Genomic DNA, 21,156 nt, shown 5'->3' with positions numbered 1-21,156 from the left:
ATTCCATGTGTACTCAATGTGGAAGCTAAACATTGACTACACATGGACACAAAGAAGGGAACAACAGAAGTTGGAGAGTGGAAGAAGGGAGAGGACTGAAAAACTACCTATCATGTACCATGCTTATTACCTGCGTGACAAAATAATCTGTACACTAAATCCCTGTAACACACAATTAACATATGTAACAACACTGAGTATGTACTCCTGGACCTAAAATAGAAACTAAAAACACCTAAATGTCAGAATGTTACAGTTCCACAAAACTGCATTCTAAAAAAAAAAAAAAAAAGTTTTTGTCCTATTGCTGTTACTACATATCTGTGTGATCTTAGACAAGGTATTAATGTATTCTGTGTTCTTACCCTCTGTTCTAGTTGCTGTGTACCCTACAACAAATCAAAAAATGGATAATCAAATATGGTAATATACATACGAGAGAATATTATTCAGCTTTAAAAAGGAAGGAAATTCTGACATGCTGTAACATATATGAATCTTGAAGATATGCTAAATGAAATAAGCAAGTCACAAAAATACAAATACTGCAAGATTCCACTCATATGAGGAAGCATAGTCAAAATTTTGGAGCTAGAAAGAATAGTGATTGCTAGGGCTTGGGAGAAGGGGAGGGGTATTACTTAATGGATAGAGTTTCATTTGTGCAAGATTAAAAGAATTATGGCAATGGATAGTGATGATGGTTGCATATTATGAATGTATTTAATATCACTGAATATCTCTTAAAAATTATTTTAAGATGAGATGGGCGCGGTGGCTCTCACCGGTAATGACTGCACTTTGGGAGGCCGAGGTAGGCAGATCACTTGAGCCCAGGAGTTCAAGACCAGGCTGGGCAATGTGGCAAACTCTACTAAAAAATACAAATTAGCCAGGCATGGTAGTATACGCCTGTCGTCCCAGCTGCTCGGGAGGCTGAGGTAGGAGGATCACTTTAGCCCAGGAGGTTGAGGCTGCAGTGAGCTGTGATTGCACCACTGCACTCCAGCCCAGGTGAGAGACGCTGTCTCCAAAAAAAAAAAAGAGGGGCGGGGAGATAAGATGGTGATTTTAATGTAATATGTATTGTACCACAAGAAAAATTATTTTTCTAAAGAAATTAACTGGCCGGGTGCGATGGCTCATGCCTATAATCCCAGCACTTTGGCAGGCTGAGGCGGGTGGATCATCTGAGGTCAGAAGTTCAAGACCAGCCTGGCCAACATGGGAAACCCTGTCTCTACTAAAAATACAAAAAATCAGCCATGCATGGTGGTGGGTGCCTCTAATCCCAGCTACTCAGAGAATCACTTGAACCTGGGAGGCAGAGGTTGCAGTGAGCCAAGATCCCGCCATTGCACTCCAGCCCATGCAACAAGAGCGAAACTCAGTCTCAAAAAATAAAAAAAGAAACAACTGGAAGTACTTTGGATGCCCTAAGTCATATGCATTCCAGAGGGTTAGAGATAAACCACAAAAATTCAGAGGACAACCACATTGGTGAAGTTATGAGGGGTCCATTGGTCAGGAGCATGCCAGGAATGCCCATCACTAAAGGATAATTTATTTCACCTTGATCCTCCTACCATTAAAAAGAGATACAGCACTTTACAGGCTTCTGGATTTTAGAAACACAAATTGTAGACAGGAAAACTCCTTTGACCCATTTCTTATGTGGCTTAGATTTTAGTGGGGCCCAGAGTGAGGGAGTTCTGGAGCAAGTTCCAGCTTATAGTACAAATAACTCGACATTTAGGCCATATGACCTGGCAAATCCCATGACGCCAGAGACATTCCTGGTAGACAAGGATGCTAGAGTCTCTGGCAAGCCCTGATTGCATAAGTCATAACACAGACCTTTAGGTTTCTGGAGCTCAGTCAGTCTTTCCGCAGCAGGTAACTAGTCACTATTTAGAGTAGCTCCTCACATCAGAGCACATCAACTATGTGACCACAGCTATCCATCACGAGCTGGGTATTGTCAGATCCACCAAACCCAAAGAATAGACCAGCATAGTAATAACTCATGTTACATTCGGGATGGTGCCCAAGCAGTTCCTAGGGCTCCAACTTCCATGAAAAGGTGGCCCATGTAACTCACCTCCAAGACACCAGCACCTTTCCCTCAGCTCATGGCTTCGTTGGGGTTCACCACTACTATCAGGTGACAGAGGAGGAAAAAACTCCAGGCTTGGTTCACAGATAAATCAGCTTGGTATTTTACTGTAAACCAAAGACTGACTCCTGCCATATTAGCCTGAGTAGACTTGAAAGACAGTGATAAGCGAAAAGCTACCTAGTGGCCTGAGCTTCAATTCAAGCAATAAACCTGGTCAGCACTTCGCTCATTATGTAACATAAAATTAAATGCTCACCAGCCTTTATGTCATCTTTCTAGGCATTTAGCTTGCTGGAGGTGCATTTTCTAGTCCATTCCTCAGGACACACTCAAGGGAAACACGTTCCCTGAATTCTTGCACATTGATAGTGTCTGAGGAGTTATTTTTATATTTAATCAGTTTTGGTAGATACAAAATCTTTTACTCACATTTTCTTTCTACAGATATCTTAAAGGGGCTATTCTTTTTCCTCCTGACATAGTGCTGGTATTTTAACTCTTGCTCTTATAAGTCATTTGCTGTTTTTGTCTAGTCAAACCCAAAGTTTGTATATTGCCATTGGTTGTCCCAGTATAATAATCTCAGGTAGGCAGGTTACTCTTCCAATGTGTAGTTCCAAATTTTTTTCATCAAAGTAGTCATTTGATTTTGTTCTGTATGTTGCATTTTTTCTGTCCCTAGAGTTTGTCCTACCCCTACTAATCCTTTTTATCTCTTTTCTGATTTCTAAAAGTCCTCCATTTTTATCTTTCATTTCTCTTAGGGCAGTATCTGTTGTTCATCAGCTGTTGTTTATTCTAGTCTTAATTCATGAGTGATTTTCCTCTATTACTAGTATTTTCCCAAGTTCTTCAATTTTATTTCTGTTGTTCTTTCATATCTTGTATCATTTTCTAAACGTCTTAAAACTCAATTTTAAGTACTACACTATAGCTTCTATCCATTTTATGGGCATGCCTTTCTGGTGTGCTTTCAATGTCTATAGGGATGTTATTTTCTTCCTTATACTCTTTTTTTTAAACAACCTTGCATGACTATAGTTTCATGTTATATTTGCTTGAAGGCAGCTTCTCTGAGCTTTTAAAAGGAGGGTTAGTTCAGGGTAACTTTCCTAACATCACAGATATTTCACTTTTGTTGTTTTTATATAGTGTTCAAAAATAAGACAGCTTGCTTTCTGAAATCTTCCTGGATCTTTTAAAATAAATGACAGATACAAAGATGGGTAAGGTATGATACCGGGAGAAATAACAAAACAAAATATAGCAAACAAATATTTTTAGCCCAAAAGCAAACTTCACAGTCCATGAAGGTCTATGCAAATAAATAAAACACCCCCTCCAATAAACAAACCTTTTAATAAAATGTGTATTAATTCAAATACAAATACAGGACTTTTAAAATGGAATTTAGTAGCCAGTTCTAAATTGAATAATTGAGTTCTACACATTATGAAATAGGATATAAAATATAATCCTAAATTGGAAGAAAAACACTTCAATGTAGAAGTTTTCAGATGAAAATATACTTTATAAATGAATCTTCATTCATGCCAGTACCTTCCTTAGTATTACTTAGTAATACTTCCCAGCTCTTTAGGAGGCCGTGGCGGGTGAATCACTTGAGTTCAAGAGTTCAACATCAACCTGGCCAACATGGTGAAACCCCGTCTCTACTAAATATACAAAAATTAGCCAGGCATGGTGGTGCACGCCAGCTAATTGGGAAGCTGAGGCACAAGAATCACTCGAGCCCAGGAATTAGAGGCTGCAGTGAGCCAAGATCGCACCACTGCGCTCCAGTGTGGGTGACAGAGCAAGAATCTGTCTCAAAAAAAAAAAAAAGATATTAATTATGTTCACTGGGATACTGACATTGTAATTCCAAGTAGAAATATTCTTTTCTGATATATCCTCAAGTATTTAGAGTAAAATGACATCTTATCTGGGATGTGCTTTAAACAAAATAAAAGGGGAAGAAAAGAAACAAGTATGGCAAAATTTAATGGTAATTAAAGCTGGTATATAGTGGTTCATACATATTTTCTCTTTCAATGAATACTTAAAGCTTTTTATAATAAATCACCCTTTCAAAAAATGTTCAATACATATTGATATCATTTGGATATCTGTCCCCTCCAAATCTCATGTTGAAATACGATCCCCAATGTTGGAGGTGGGGACTCGTGGGAGATGTTTAGATCAGGGAGGCAGATCCCTCATGAATGGCTTGGTGTCCTCCCTGCAGTAATGAGTTCATGTGAGATCTGGTTATTAAAAAGAGTCTAGAACCTCCTTCTTCCTGCTCTCTTTCTCTCTTTCACCATGTGATATGCTCACTCTTCTTCACTTTCCTCCACGAGTAAAGCATCATGCTTCTTGTACAGCTACAAGCCAATTAAACCCTGAGCCAAATAAACCTCTTTTACTTTTAATAAATTATCCAGCCTCAGGTACTCCTTTATAGCAATGCAAACAGACTAATACACATATCATTGACAATGTTTATTATCAAGAAACTTTAGGTTTTTTAAAAGAATGCTCGTTTTAGAACACACCAAGAGGACAATCTGTGACAGGACATATACAAACAAGGATAATTAAAATATTAAATACTATCTAAATTAAAAGACCATAATTCAAATTGCTAATTATAATATTTGTGTCAGTAGAAATAACTATAGTTCCCCTTCATGAAATTCACCCCCACGTTCTAATGAAGACTATGATGTCTCACCACAATTTCAGTTATTTAATTTACAATAATCAATGCTGAGTTTTCTGTGCTGAAGCATGCACTGTTACAGAAAGCATAAAATCCTATTTACAGGGATTTTTAGTTTTCTTTAAAATGTATCTCAAGCATCTTTTAAAGTGCGAGCTACAAATAGGCTGTATCCTTAATGAAAAAGGCTTCTTTCTAAAAGAAGTATGAGATAGCTATCCAATACTGCAGGAACGGTTATATAACTAACCGAAGGAAACAGCAGCACTCTGCTAACTCTGTTTTAGTGTAGCAACCTCCTCCTGGGTCTTCTACTACCAGCCAAACATGTACTCCATTGCTTTGGATACAAGACTTTCATCTTTTTTTGGCGTTTGTCTGTCAGAAATAACCTATTAAAAACACACACACAAAAAAAACTGTTAGGTTATTGTTACTTCAGTGTCATAGTCAATTCTAGAATTGCTCATTTAAAACAGAAACACCAAAATGCATTTATAGCACTGAATTGTGTATTTTTGTATTTTTAGTAAAGACAGGGTTTCACTGTATTAGCCAGGATGGTCTCCATCTCCCGACCTCGCAATCCGCCCGCCTCGGCCTGCCAAAGTGCTGGGATTACAGGCATGAGCCACTGCACCCGGCCTGAATTGTATATTTTTAAAATTAAAATATGGACTTAGAATATCCTTATGCTTTTAAGAATGCCAAAATTTTATTCCTTTGGCAAAGCAAATAACAACTGTTTCTTAAATTAGAAAACTGAATAGCTGGGTGCAGTGGCTCATGTCTGTAATCCCAGCACTTTGGGAGGCCAAGATGGGCAGATCACTTGAGGTCAAAAGTTCGAGACCACCCTGGCCAACATGGCCCCATCTCTACTAAAATTACAAAAAATTAGCTGGGTGTGGTGGCACGTGCCTTTAATCTACTTAGGAGGCTGAGGCAGGAGAATCACCTGAACCCAGGAGGCAGAGGTTGCAGTGAGCTGGGATAGCGCCACTGCACTCCAGCCTAGGCAACAGAGTGAGATTCCGTCTTAAAACAAAAGAAAGAAAAATTGAATAACACAAAATGGGAAATTTAAAATAACAGTAATAGAAGCTAAAGAAAAAAACAGTTCTAGAATAATCTCCAAATTTCAGAGGAAGTAAAAAAACTGAACTACCACTATGCCCTACTAAAGCTCAAGTGTTTCATGTACTGTGTTTTCAGGACCTGTTTCTGCAGCTGGTTAAGTTCGAACACTTGGCTAATCAGTAGGAGACAATAATATACTGAATGAGGTCATAATACTTCTACCATTCTTCAAAGAACATAATTAACTTCTTTAAGCTTTTTTGAAGTGAGAAATTTTTTTGTCTGGAGGTTGGTCAATGTCTTCATTTAAATAACCAAAGCTACTCCAACCTAAGGTTCTGCACTTTGGATACCATCAATTTAGTCATCAATTTAATAGTTTTAATGCGCCCTCATGTCAAAGATGCACACGGGATACATTTTGTATGTATGCAAATATAACTTAGAAAAAGCTAAAACAACTCTAAAAAAATTTAAAGGAATGGCAAATAAATTTTTTTTTTAATTCATGATAACTTTCCAATTGGCCAAGATGCTAACTTTAAAACAGAAAAATTTTAAAGCGTAAAGGTTTCATCAAGGTAATAGCCTCCTCAGGAAACATTTAATGGCATACAAATCAATACAATGAAAAAGTTAAGCATGTTATGCACTCAGCCATTAAAGTACATCTTTTTTTATGCAATCCTTAAAATACCTGATAATCACTAGTAGAGGCTTTGTATGCTGTAGCAAGAGGTCTCATGGTAGAAATCCTAGGAGTACTTCCAGGTTGTGTTGGTGTACCTAGAGTTTTGATTGGTGGTGTAAAGGCTAAAGATGGAGATGATAAAGCACATCTGTCACTGCTTTCCATAACACTCTGGAGAAACAAAGAAATAACTCCTTTGTTTATAAACATAATACATATCATCCAGTATTACATCCTACTTAGAAAATTTAATTGAAAGATAAAGATGAAATACTTTATTTGCTCTAATTAAACTTCCAAATAATTTTAGGCTTGAAAAAATATTTGCTTCTTAGGTAGCATTTGAGATTGAATGCTCAGCCAGAAATCTCACTTCAGTGACCTCAAACAATCTCAATACAACTACAGACCACGGAAATAAGAACTTCCTAAAACACTGAAAAATCAGCAAGGACAAAAAAAAAATTCTTAGGGAAACCTGGATTGGAAAGAATCAAAATCCAAAGCTATTTAGAGCTTAGTTACCCCAAATGTTCTTCTGGCCTCTGCAAACATTTGTTACAGCACAGTATTATAACTATATAACTACACTGATATAACAGATTCTAAGAATAGGAACCACATCTTGCTTTGTTCATTAATGTGTGTATACTAGCACCAAGCACAATGCCTGGTATGTAGTACAAGTTCACATATACTTAAAGAATGTTTACAATGATTTAACAAGCCACAAAGAACAGTTTAAATTGTACTCTGTACTATTTAATCAGTACATATAGAATAATTTTAAAATAGTTTGAAACAGAAATATTTTGAAACAAAAAGCTTTGGCATTTAAAAGTTAACTATCAGTTAACATTAATGTGAACGAACTCATTCTGAAATAGTACCATTCCATTTAAGTACTTTAAAGTATCTGGTATCGCTTTGCACAAGAAAGAGAATGGATTAGTAGTCAAGAGACCTAAAATCTAGGCCTCACCTTTAACAACTCTGGACAAGTTACTTAAGCCCTCTCAGTTTCTTTACCTGAAAAATGAAGAGGTGAGGACAGATTACCTCTAAATTCTAAAGTCTATGATTAAATACCTTCGGCTTACCCCAAAGAGTACTATAAATATCATCACAGTTTACAAACTAAGAAAAACAGACACAGTGAAACCAAGTGACACAACCACCAATTTCAATCCTTGGTCTTGTGCTCTTCATATAGATTAAGCTACTTTGCTTACATCACCAATAACTTACTTTGTCAATACATGGTTTTACACCAATCATGATGGATTCTCCAAAAATCCTCCCATCTTTGCTTAAGGCTTTCCGAGCCTGCAGTTTAGACTGATAACGAATATGCATCCAATTTCCTGTATTAGACATCTGCAAAGAATAAAACTGTCTCTTAAAATAGAAAATATATAAAATCTACATCTAATGAATTCTACTAGAAAATAGGAACATGTGAAGATAAATTCACTTCCATTCCGTATTTGATGCCTTGTAAAAAGCTGTGAAGTTCAACAAAAATCGTATTTAAAACAGCTTCAACAATCTCTCAATTCTCTACAATATGTATATATTCTCTGAAAGTAAAATACTTCTCAAAATACGTTTATTGTAAAGAGATCAAAGCAACATTTGCCATAAAATTATTTAAAACCACTCAATCTGATTTTGTATAGGAGTTAAGTCAATCTCTAGCAACAAAAAAAGATTTGTTACTTATAACTTGTAGCACAAGGTAAGATAATTTTTTAAATTTTAGAGCTATAAAGCTCTAAAAACTCTAAAAGCTCAGGAACCGCCTCCTACTTCTTTTATCCCCAATAAAAGAAGCTCAAATTGGAAAACAGTAATATAATACTTGGTATAATCTATCTTTTTTAAGACTGTAAACTATTTAAGAAAGGAGGTGAGAGGAGGTGGATTTTCAAACTCTCGCTTCTCCATATCTTCTCACTATACCTCTTTTTATCAACAACTATGCAACTTCCAGCCTTCCAGACTTCAAAGGATTATATCAAAACTTAAAAAAAAAATTAAGTTTAAAAAAAATCCACAAAATTCAGAAGCAAAGTTTCTCTCAATTCACAACTTATCCCTCTTTAGTCAAAACTCTGAACTGAAAAAAATTAAGCCTTACCACATGTTTTAAGATATTCCCATACTGTGCAAATTGTAGTAATATGTAGGAAGCAGATGCTTGAGGAAACCTGAAACAAAGAGTTGTCCAAAGAAAACAGTCAGCTTCTACTATCAATGTGAATGCAAATTACTACAAGATAGTTTCAAGATAAATGCCCCCCAACTGTCTACAACGTTAACAGGAGAGCACTGATCATCCTATTTTCCCCAATATGGGCTAATTCTGTCAATGACCAGTCACTCAAAAACAAATACCTTGAAGTTAGTCTTATTCTGCCATTCTTCTCCATCCTCAGATTCTACCTCTGAAATCTCTAAAAATGCTACTCTCATTGCCATTATCCAGGTCTTAGAAAAAAACTATAAAATTGCAGTTCTATATATAATTTATTTCAATATGTGTATGTTAATATGTAATATATTTAGGTATACTATGGTTATGAAAAGATAAAGAATTTTAAATTATAAACGAATCATTATACATTGAGCATCACTTAAAAATTCTGAAATTTAGTCTTAGAGAAAATTCAGCATCAATATCTATGGTATAGAATCACTTAAAAGGACGGTTACCAAAATTTGATTAGCCATATCTCTCCATGAGAAAATTCTAAGTAATTTTTACTTTCTTCTTTATAAAGTTCTGTATGGTTTGGATATTTTACAATGACATATTATTCTTTTATAGTCTTAACAATAAAGCTGTTTTCAATTTGAAAACAATAACCACTACCAATAGCATAGAAATGGCTATCTAACTTCAGTTATCTGAAGACTGAATTAGAACTCTAAAGAAAAAAAAGAAAAATCCGAGTCTCAAAAATAAATCAGAAACCAAACACATTGAAAATCTATGTGAGGCTGGGCGCAATGGCGCACGCCTGTAATAGCAGCACTTTGAGAGGCCGAGGTGGGTGGATCACTTGAGGTCAGGAGTTCGAGACCAGCCTGGCCAACCTGGTGAAACCCCGCCTCTACTAAAAATACAAAAAATCAGCTGGGCATGGTGGTGGGCGCCTGTAGTCCCAGCTACTCAGGAGGCTGAGGCAGAAGAATCGCTTGAACTGGGAAGGAAAGGTTGCAATGAGCCAAGATCGTGCCACTGCACTCCAGCTGGGTGACAGAGTAAGACCTTGTCTCAAAATTAATTAATTAATTAAATAAAATCTATATGAGTAAAATATTCACTGCAATAAGAACTCAAAATTCATTTGTATAAAATCTGGATGTGAAATTTCTCACCACAAAGAAAAACAACAAATAGGTTGGGCGCCTACAGGGCAGAGATAAAACAAAAATGAAAAGAAGAAAGAATGGCTGCAAGTGAGGGAAGTACTTAAGAAATAAAACATAATTCTAAAACTCTTGGACCACTTTGAGTAGAAACTTACATTCTAGTACTCTATAGCAGAATCACCCAAAACAATGAATGATATTTCATAACCGTAAGTCAGTAGGAAAAGGTTAAACTACCAAAGAAAGAACATATATAATGCATCTTTTAGAGGTACTTCCCCATAAATTATCAAAATAAAATACTTTATCCCTTAAAGGAGAATGCTTCAGTTCTTGAAATTAAAGTCATAGAGGGTTATTAAAACATGAAAGTAAAAAAATAAATAGCTGGGAAAGTTAATGTCTGAAATACGAAAAAATACTAGGAGTGCTTCAAGTAATTTATCTAATTACTGGAAATCTTAAAAGTTAAACCACTACTACTGAGCCTGAAAAACAGATTTAAGAGTGGGTACCTATTTTCAAAAACATGCAGCCAAGCTGGCTCATGCCTATTATCCCAACTACTCATGAGGCTGAGGCACAAGGATTGCTTGAGGCCAGGAATTGGAGGCTGCAGTGAGCTATGATCATGCCATTGCACTCCAGCGTAGATAACAGAGAGATTGTCTCAAAAAAAAAAAAAAAAGCCATTTTATGAGAGAATATAAAAATGTAAATGTAAAAGAAGAAGAATAAAAACACACCAGCCAAACTGCTATGGATATAGGACTGAGTATGGACTTTCTAGAGAACAGAATGCTATGACCCTGCTTTTTACCTAAATAGAAATCAGTAACACATAAAATCTCTCTGGAAACATACACAAAAAACAGGTGGCAATCATTGCCTTAAAGAGGAGGAAAACTAGCTTGGGACAAAAGCAAAAGGGAAAACTTCATTGTACATTCTTACATACCTTTTGATTTTTTTAATTTTAAATAAATTGAATACATAAAATCCACTAAACATTTACTGTGCACCTTTCTTCCTTCAAGGAGCTCATGTGTTATTTTCATGTTTTTTAATCCCAAAAAATATACAATAGATACATTCCAGTATCAGCATGTGATACAGTTCGGCTGTGTCTCCAACCAAATCTCAATTTGAATTGTATCTCTCAGAATTCCCATGTGTTGTGAGAGGGACCTGAGGGAGGTAATTGAATCACGGTAGCTGGTCTTTCCCATGCTATTCTCATGATAGTGAATAAGTCTCACAAGATCTGATGGGTTTATCAGGGGCTTCCGCTTTTGCTTCCTCATTTTCTCTTGACATCACTATGTAAGTACCTTTTGCCTCCCACCATGATTCTGAGGCCTCCCCAGCCATGTGGAACTGTAAGTCCAATTAAACCTCTTTTTCTTCCCTGTCTCAGGTATGTCTTTATCAGCAGCATGAAAATGGACTAATACAGTAATTGGTACCAGTAGAGTGGGGCATTGCTGAAAAGATACCCAAAAATGTGGAAGCGACATTGGAACTGGGTAATAGGCAGAGGTTGGAACAGTTTGGAAAGCTCAGAAGACGACAGGAAAATGTGGGAAGTTTGGAACCTCCTAGAGACTTGTTGAATGCCTTTGACAAAAATGCTGATAGTGATATGAACAATAAGGTCCAAGCTCAGGTGGTCTCCGATGGAGATAAGGAACTTGTTGGCGACTGGAGCAAAGGTGACTCTTGTTATGTTTTAGCAAAGAGACTGGTGGCATTTTGCCCCTGCCCTAGAGATTTGTGGAACTTTGAACTTGAGAGAGATGATTTAAGGTATCTGGCGGAAGAAATTTCTAAGCAGCAAAGCATTCAAAAGGTGACTTGGGTGTTATTAAAAGCCTTCCATTGTAAAGGGGAAACACAGCATAAAAGTTCAGAAAATTTGCAGCCTGACAACGCAGTAGAAAAGGAAAACTCATTTTCTGAGGAGAAATTCAAGCCAGCTGCAGAAATTTGCATAACTAGAAAGGAGCCTAATGTTAATGCCCAAGAGCATGGGGAAAATGTCTCTAGGGCATGTCAGTACCCTTCAAGACAGCCAATCCCATCACAGGCCCCTAGGCCCAGGAGGAAAAAGCGGTTTTGTGGTCCGGGCCCAGGATCCCCATGCTGTGTGCAGCCTAGGGACTTGGTGCCCTGTGTCCCAGCCCCTCCAGCCGTGGCTGAAAGGGGCCAATGTAGAGCCTGGGCTGTGGCTTCAGAGAGTGGAAGCCCCAAGCCTTGGAAGCTTCCACATGGTGTTGAGCCTGTGAGTGCACAGAAGTCACGAATTGAGGTTTGGGAACCTTCGCCTAGATTTCAGAAGATGTATGGAAATACCTGGATGCCCAGACAAAATTGTGCTGCAGGGGTGGGGCCCTCATGGAGAACCTCTGCTAGGGCAGTGCAGAAGGGAACTGTGGGGTCAAAGCTCCAACACAGGGTCCCTACTGGGGCACTGCCTAGTGGGGCTGTGAGAGGAAGGCCACCATCCTCCAGACCCCAGAATGGTAGATCCACTGACAGCTTGCACTCTGTGCCTAGAAAACCCACACACTCAATGCCAGCATGGGAAAGCAGCCAAGAGGGAGGCTGTACCCTGCAAAGCCACAAGGGTGGAGCTGCCCAAGACCATGGGAACCCACCTCTTGCATCAGCGTGACCTGGATGTGAGACCAGGAAGTCAAAGGAGATCATTTTGGAGCTTTAAAATTTGCCCCTCTGGATTCTGAACTTGCATGGGGCCTGTAACCCCTCTGTTTTGGCCAATTTCTCCCATTTGGAATGGCTGTATTTACCCAATTCCTATAACCTCACTGTATCCAGGAAATAACTATCTTGCTTTTGATTTTACAGGCTCATAGGTGGAAGGGACTTGCCTTAACTCAGATGAGACTTGGGACCATGAACTTTTGGGTTAATGCTGAAATAAGACTTTGGGGGGTGTGTTGGGAAACCATGATTGGTTTTGAAATGTGAGGACGTGAGATTTAGAGGGGCCAAGGATGAAATGAAATGAAATGGTTTGGCTGTGTCTCCACCCACATCTCAACTCAAATTCTATCTCCCGGAATTCCCATGTGTTGTGGGAGGAACCGAGGGAGAGGTAATTGATTAATGCGGGCCAGTCTTTCCTGGGCTATTCTCATGATAGTGAATAAGTCTCACGAGATCTGATGGGTTTATCGGGGCTTCCGCTTTTGCTTCTTCCTCATTTTCTCTTGACACTGCCATGTAAGAAGTGTCTTTCACCTCCCACCATGATTCTGAGGCCTCTCCAGCCATGGAACCCTAAGTCCAATTAAACCTCTTTTTCTTTCCAATCTTGGATATGTCTTTATCAGCATGAACACGGACTAATACAGTATGGCAAATCATACTTTCAGAAACAAACTGTATTTTTGTAGAGTGTAAATATCAGCTTGAATATCAAAAGACCTAAGTTTTTGCTGGAGCTTTGCTAATAATAACTAGATGTGAACTCTGAATAAATCACTTAATCTGCCTACACCTCAGTTTCCTCACCTGTAAAATAAAACATTATACAATATGTTTTATTTTATATATATTTTATTTATATATATCTATCACAGTAAAACTCTCTAAGGAGTTTTACTGTGATAGATATATATATACAAAATGGAATACTCAGCCATAAAAAAGAATTAATTAATGGCATTTGCAGCAACCTGGATGGGACTGCAGACTATTATTCTAAGTGAATTAACTCACTTATTCTAAGTGAAGTAACTTAGGAATGGAAAACCAAACATCGTATGTTCTCACTCATAAGTGGGAGCAAAGCTATGATGATGCAAAGGCATAAGAATGATGCAATGGACTTTGGGGACTCAGGGGGAAAGGGTGGGAAAGGGGTGACGGATAAAAGACTACAAATTGGGTTCAGTGTATAATGCTTGGGAGACGGGTGCCCCAAAGTCTCACAAATCGTGTAAAGAACTCACTCGTGTAACCAAATACCACCTGTTCCCCAAAAACCTATGGAAATAAAAAATTTTTTTTTTTAAAAAGGCATTCTAAAGTATTTTTTGGACCTAAAAATCTATTCAAAAATGTAATGAGGACTGTCATACTCTGTTTCTATTAATATTCAATATTTTGTGACTAGAAAGTATCAACCCTGTGACACTGTGTGTGTGTGTGTGTGTGTGTGTGTGTGTAAATGTTCATTCTGTTAGTTCAAAACTGGTGAATTCCACTAGATGTAGAGAACTAGTCACTAGAAAAAGGGGAAGGAGTTCCCTAAGTCTAAAGAGACAACTGTGTTCCATCTAGCAAATATGCTTAAGAGAAAATAATTTGGGAAGAAATAAACAGACAAACGATTAAAAAAACTACAAACAAATATCAAACTCTAGTTAATGACACGCATGCTCAAGTGTCAGGGTAATATGTATTGATGTCTACAACTTATTATGAAATGTACCAACAAAAAGAATGAATTGATAGATGGATAAATGATAAAGCAAATGTAGCAAACTGTTAACCATAGAACCTAGGTGGTAGTAATATGGGTGTATGCTATGCACTTCTTTCCATTTTTCTGTATATTTGATTATATTCATTATAAAATGTTAGGGTACGGTTTTTAAAAGGCAAATGATCTAAAAACCTTACCCAAATACAGTCACCCAAGAGTCATCGAGGTGATCTTCTGAAGTCAAAGAATCTCCTTGAGTATAAAAAGGATCCAACTGGGCAGGAGATAATGTCGTCTTTCGTGGCTGACCGATACTTGCTGGACTAAACATACTTTGCCCTATATTAGTATATTTAGCAAGTTAGTTGCCAGTATAAACACCTTGATTGATTCTAAATCAAAAATCTTAGTTTTAAATGATAAAGTCTAATAAAGTTGGCAATTACATAAATAGTTCAAAACATACAACTGTGGTCAAATAGCAATTTCATGCTACCATACAATTAGAAGAAGTAATAACTGGGCACAGTTTATAATTTTGCAAATGTTTTATTATGTATGATAAATTATCTAAATGTTTCATTAAGCATGCCTGGTTAAGCCGACACCAGAAGGATATCCCAGGCAACCTCAAAGACTTCTGTTGGTTTCATCTTCCAAACCTACCACTTTCATCACAGCACCTCTGCCTTAAGAACATGCAAAAATTTATTACCCACAGAACAAAATCCAAATGCCTCGGCCTCAGCTATACAGTTGCAACCTTACTTTTCCAGTATGCACTAAACAATACCTACCCTACCCCTTAAAATGTGAATGCAATTTTCTTTTATTCAGGTCATTTCTATCTAAAATGTCTTATCCTTTTATTTCTTATTCTTCAGTAACAGCCACCAATTAATGAGTACTTCTGTGTGTCCCACACGCCATGCTAAACACTTTACAAAGTTCATTTTATCTCAGAAGCACTGTCCAATTAAGGCTATACATTTGTGAGAAGTAGAGACTATTTCCCTTTCATCTTCACAGTAGCAATAATGATTTACTCATTCAAAACATATTTTTTCAGCACTTAAATATGCACCAAGCATCAACCTAGGTATTGAAGGTACAGCAGTAAACACATTAGATTAGACAAATAAAAACAAAAAATCCATCCCTATTGAAGACTACATTCTAGAGAAAGAGAGACAAATAAGTAAATATTTAATGTGCTACAAAACTAAAAATCCTATAGAGAAAAGCAGAGAAGGGAGACAGGGCCAATTTGTGTGGGTGGGTTAAATGAAAAAGGATTTCACTGAGGTGTGTTAAAGCAAAAACCTGAAGGACAAGGGAAGCAAAACAATATTTGAAGAAGTGAACATTTTGTGGAGAAAATAATAAAACAAAGGCCATGAGGAAAGACATGACTGGTCTTAGATGAACGCAAGAAGGCCACTATTTGCACAGTGAGGGGGATGTGAGATGAGAACAAGGAGATGAGGGCAGAGAGGCAGCTATATGCCGGATCATGAAGAAAAACCTTATAAAGCCACTGTAAAAGCTAAAGCTCTAAGTGAGGTAGGAAACCAACACAAAATTCTGAGCAAGCGTGACATAACAGGACTAAAACTTTGATAGTAAAAGGTAGCATTTTAAGGGCCAGGCCAGTGGCTCACGCCTGTCATCCCACACTTTGGGAGGCCAAGGCGAGCGGATCATGACGTCAGGAGTTTGTGACCAGCTTGGCCAACATGGTGAAACCCCATCTCTACTAAAAACACAAAAATTAACCAGGTATGGTGGCACATGCCTGTAATCCTAGCTCCTCTCAAGGCTGAGGCAGGAGAACCGCTTGAACCCAGGAGGCGGAGGTTGCAGTGAGCTGAGATAGCACCACTGCACTACAGCCTGGGTGACAGAGAGACTCTGTCTCAAAAAAAAAAAAAAAAAAAAGGTAGCATTTTATTAAGTGATTATTACACTTTACGAGTGTAATTTTATTTAATTCTAATGATCCTACAAAAGGTCCAATTAGTCCATTTAACAAATCAGGAAACAGGATAATATTAAATAACATCCAGAAGGTTAGTTGGAATTCCAATCCAGGCAATTGGAATCCAAAGCATGAGCTCTGAGGCAGTAATCTAGTTAACACGTTTATTTCCTGTGGCGGTACTACAAGTGTGGTCTGAAAATCCTTGGCTCCCCCAAGACTCTCTCATGAGATCAGCCAACTCAAAATTATTTTCACAAAAACATGAAGTTTCATTTGCCTTTTTCTCAGTCTCTCATGAGTGTACAATGGAGTTTTCCAGAGGCAACTTCATGGGATTCAATGGACTCAGGTTGAACAGAGAAGCAGATTCATGAGAATTCAGAGGTATTTTATTAAGCCAGACACTAAAAAGATTTTTAAAACAAAAACAATGTCACTCTTCCTGCAAATTTTTTTTCTTTAGAAAACAGTTACTGTTCACTTCAAAAAAGGTTATGTTTATATGAAATAGGTTTATTTTTAAATGAGTTAATACTTAAATTTTAAAATGTTCTGTTTTAATTTTGAATGCAGTAAATATTGATAGCTATAATCTATATAAACAAAGGCTCTTTAATTTTTAAGAGTATAAACAAGGTAAAAACTACAAAACTAAGACGTTTGAGAACCACTGTTCTTACAGGTCAATGTACATGAGTCATGCTCCATTTTTATTGATTTTCTAGAGGCTACTTAACATATTCTAACTATTGTATATATCTCCTGACTTGTCATTTATCCTTAATTCCCAAATGAGTTGAAAACCATCCTAACTCATTCCAAAGTGTTTACAGTCACATGGATTTCTCCAAGTATGTTCTTAAGAAACAAAAAAGATTATCTATAGAAGGTGGTGGGGAAAGCTACTGTGATAAAAAGCTTGGCTTTGCACCGTGGCTCATGACTGTAATCCCAGCGCTTTGGGAGGCCAAGTTAGGAGTTCAAGACCAGCCTGGGCAACATGGCGAAACCCTATCTCTACTAAAAATACAAAAAATTAGCTGGGCGTAGTGGTGTGCGCCTGTGGTCCCAGCTATTTGAGAAGCTGAGATGGAAGGAACACTTGAGCCTGGGAGGTGGAGGTTGCAGTGAGCCAAGATTGCGCCACTGCACTCCAACCTAAAAGACAGAGTAAGACCCCATCTCAAAATATATATATAGATATATTTGATAAAAATAACCTATTAAAGAAGTGGGGCAAAGAACATGAATAGACATTTTTCAAAAGACATACAAATGGCTAAGAGGTATATGAAAAAATGCTCAACATCACTAATCATCAGAGAAATGCAATTCAAAACTACATCATCATCTTACCCTAGTCAGAATGGCTATTGTTAAACAAAAAAACAAACAGATACTGGCGAGGATGCAGAGAAAAGAGAACTCATACACTGTTGATGAGAACGTAAATTAGTACAACCTCTACAGAAAGCCGTATGGAGATTTTTCAAAGAACTAAAAATAGAACTACCATTCAGTCCAACAATCTCTCTTACTGGGTATCTAACCAAAGGAAAAGAAATAATATACCAAAAAGATAGCTGGACTCATAAGTTTATCACAGCACTATTCACACTAGCAAAGATATGGAATCAACTAAGGGTTCAACAATAAAGAAAATGTGGTGTATATATACAACGGAATATTATTCAGTCATTAAAAGGAAAGGAATCAATTTTGCAGCAACATGGATGGAACTGGAAGTCAGTATCTTAAGTGAAACAATCCAGGCACAGAAAGACAAACATCACATATGCTCACTCATAAGCAAGTGCTTAAAAAAGTATTCACAAAAATCAGTAGCATTTCTATACACCAATAACATTCAAGCTGAGAACCAAATCAAAAATGTAATCCCATTTACAATAGCCACATACCAAAAAAAAAAAAAAATTAAAATACCTAGGAATACATCTAACCCAGGAGGTGAAAAATCTCTACAAGGATAACTACAAAGCACTGATGAAAGAAATCACAGATGATACAAATGGAAAAACATTCCATGCTCATAGATTAGAAGAATCAGTATCATTAAAATGACCATATTGCCCAAAGGAATTCAACACAATTCCTATCAAATAACCAACATCATTTTTCATAGAATTATAAAAAACTATTCTAAAATTCACAGGGAAGCAAGAAGAGCCCAAATAGCCAAAGCAATCCTACACAAAAAGAACAAAGGCAGCAGCATCATATTACCTGACTTCAAACTATGGGACTACAGTAATCGAAACAGTATGTATGGTACTGGTACAAAAATAGGCACACAGACCAATGAAACAGAATGGAGAACCCAGAAAAAATGGATCTTCAACAAAGTTGGCAAAAATAAAGAATGGATAAAGGATGCCTTATTCAACAGATGGTGCAAGGAAAACTAGCTAGCCATATGCAGCCTGCCTCTCACCATACAAAAAAATTAACTCAAGATGAATTAAAGACTTCAATGTAAGACCTCAAACTACAAAAATTCTAAAAGAAAACCTTGAAAAACCTCTTCTGGACATTGGCCTAGGCAAAGACTTTATGACTAATATCGCAAAAGCAAATACAACAAAAACAAAGATTGACAAGTTGGACCTAATTAAACTAATGACTTCCTGTACACAAAAGAAACCATCAAAAGAATAAATCGACAACCTACAGAATAGGAGAAAACATGTGCAAAGTATGCATTCAACAAAGGAATCTGTAAGGAACTTAAATTAACAAGAAAAAAGCATTAAAAAGTGGGTAAAGGACATGAACAGGCCCTTCTCAAAAGAAGACATGCAGGTGACCGACAAACATGAAAAAATGTTCAATGTCACTAATCATCAGAGACTGCAATTCAAAACCACAATGTGATACCATCTCACACCAATAGAAATGGCTACTATTAAAAAGTCAAAAAATAGGCCAAGCGCAGTGGCTCACATCTGAAATCCTAGCACTTTGGGAGGCCGAGGCGTTTGGATCGCCTGAGGTCAGGACGAGACAAGCCTGGACAACATGAGGAAACCCCACCTCTACTAAAAATACAAAAACTAGCCAGGCGTGGTGGTGGGTGCCTGTAGTCCCAGCTACTCGGGAAGCTGAGACAAGAGAATCGCTCAAACCCGGGAAGCAGAGGTTGCAGTGAGCCAAGATCGTGCCACTTCACTCCAGCCTGGGTGACAGTGAGACTCCAACTCAAAAAAAAAAAAAAAAAGTCAAAAACTAAGAATGTAAGAATGTTGATGAGGCTGCAGAGGGAACCCTTATATGCTGTTGGTGGGAGTGTAAATTAGTTCAGCCTCAGCAGAAAGCAGTTTGGAGATCTGCAGAACTCAAAATAGCACTACTATTTGAACATCTTGTTGTCTAGTAAGGTCTAGAATAGTGTTCTCGATAAAATATATTCTTTAATAAGCTTAATAGATGTGAGGTGATCTGAAAAATATTTTTCCTAAAGGAAAGTTTACATTAATAGGTTAAATTAGATTAGTTCTAGTTTCTAAATTTGAATTCAAAGGAGTCTAGGGGCTGGGCGCGGTGGCTCAAGCTTGTAATCCCAGCACTTTGGGAGGCCGAGGCAGGCGGATCACAAGGTCAGAAGATCGAGACCATCCTGGCTAACACGGTGAAACCCCGTCTCTACTAAAAATACAAAAAAAAAAAATTAGCTGGGCGTGGTGGCGGACGCCTGTAGTCCCAGCTACTCGGGAGGCTGAGGCAGGAGAATGGCGTGAACCCGGGAGGCGGAGCTTGCAGTGAGCCGAGATTGCGCCACTGCACTCCAGTCTGGGGAACAGAGCAAGACTCCGTCTCAAAAAAAAAAAAAAAAAAAAAAAAAACAAAGGAGTCTAGGAACTCAAATTGTTTAGCAACCCTAAAGAAGTAAGATTTTTGAAATACTTTTTTTTTTTGAGACAGAGTCTCACTCTGTTGCCCAGGCTGGAGTGCAGTGGCGCAATCTCAGCCCACTGCAACCTCCGCCTCCTGGGTTCAAGTGTTTCTCCTGTCTCAGCTTCTGGAGTAGTTGGGATTACAGGTGTGTGCCACGACACCCAGTTAATTTTTGTATTTTTATAGAGACGAGGTTTCACCAGGTTGGCCAGGCTGGTCTCAAACTCCTGACCTCAGCTGATCCACCTGCCTTGGCCTCCCAAAGTGCTGCAATTACAAGAGTGAGCTACAATGCCCAGCAGATTTTTGAAATTCTTAAGTGATTATATTTTTTCTCTTCAGTTAGAATGATATTGTTGCATTGTAGTTTTTACTTGATAACTCTTTTGATCCTGTCCAGGCTGTAGTTTTGTTTTGATATCATTTGGAGGCAAGACATGGACATCATTCCTAGAAGTCTTTTAGACTTGACTTTATAAATTAATATTTGTGCTGTAATTGAAGTTATGTATTACTAACAACAGTTAACTTTTTTAAGTTCTTGTCTATTGTCCCATTTTATTTTTGGAGTAACACCTAAGTCTTGTGTTAAGGTTCATTATAGATGTAATAACTAAGTAATATTTATTAAACTTTTTAAACTTCTCTTTCAGGTAATCTTCAACTATACTGGATATCTTTTTATTTGTACAAATGTACGGGGTACATGTGGAGGAATACTAAAGTACATCATCCTATAATACATTTAACAATTTACTTCCCTCATCACCACAGAAGCATTTCATAGGTATAGGCTGAGTAACCCAAATCTGTAAAT

The 21,156-nt window shown here is 37.5% G+C and overlaps 1 protein-coding gene across 8 annotated transcripts in view; it reads right to left on the bottom strand.

The window, feature by feature from the left end:
* Positions 1-21,156, bottom strand: part of NUP35 (nucleoporin 35) — an 89,755-nt gene that overhangs the window by 48,595 nt on the left and 20,004 nt on the right. For 6 of the 8 annotated variants that reach the window (XR_010122384.1, XR_010122385.1, XR_010122382.1 and 3 more), the window contains exons 5-9: positions 14,644-14,785; positions 8,756-8,825; positions 7,864-7,992; positions 6,622-6,786; positions 5,095-5,236 (exon numbers count right to left, since the gene is read on the bottom strand). Coding sequence is in view for 2 of the 8 variants with exons in the window: in XM_055289941.2 (XP_055145916.1) it covers positions 5,159-5,236; positions 6,622-6,786; positions 7,864-7,992; positions 8,756-8,825; positions 14,644-14,785 (584 nt within the window). In the remaining 6 variants the exon portion in view is untranslated. Of the gene's footprint in view, positions 1-4,609; positions 5,237-6,621; positions 6,787-7,863; positions 7,993-8,755; positions 8,826-14,643; positions 14,786-21,156 lie in introns of those variants that run through there. The other 2 variants (XM_055289941.2, XM_055289940.2) reach the window with 1 other exon arrangement.

The sequence above is a fragment of the Symphalangus syndactylus genome, chromosome 8, assembly GCF_028878055.3.
Source record: "Symphalangus syndactylus isolate Jambi chromosome 8, NHGRI_mSymSyn1-v2.1_pri, whole genome shotgun sequence".
Classification (NCBI taxonomy): Eukaryota; Metazoa; Chordata; class Mammalia; order Primates; family Hylobatidae; genus Symphalangus; species Symphalangus syndactylus.
This window is presented reverse-complemented; position numbering and strand designations above follow the sequence as displayed.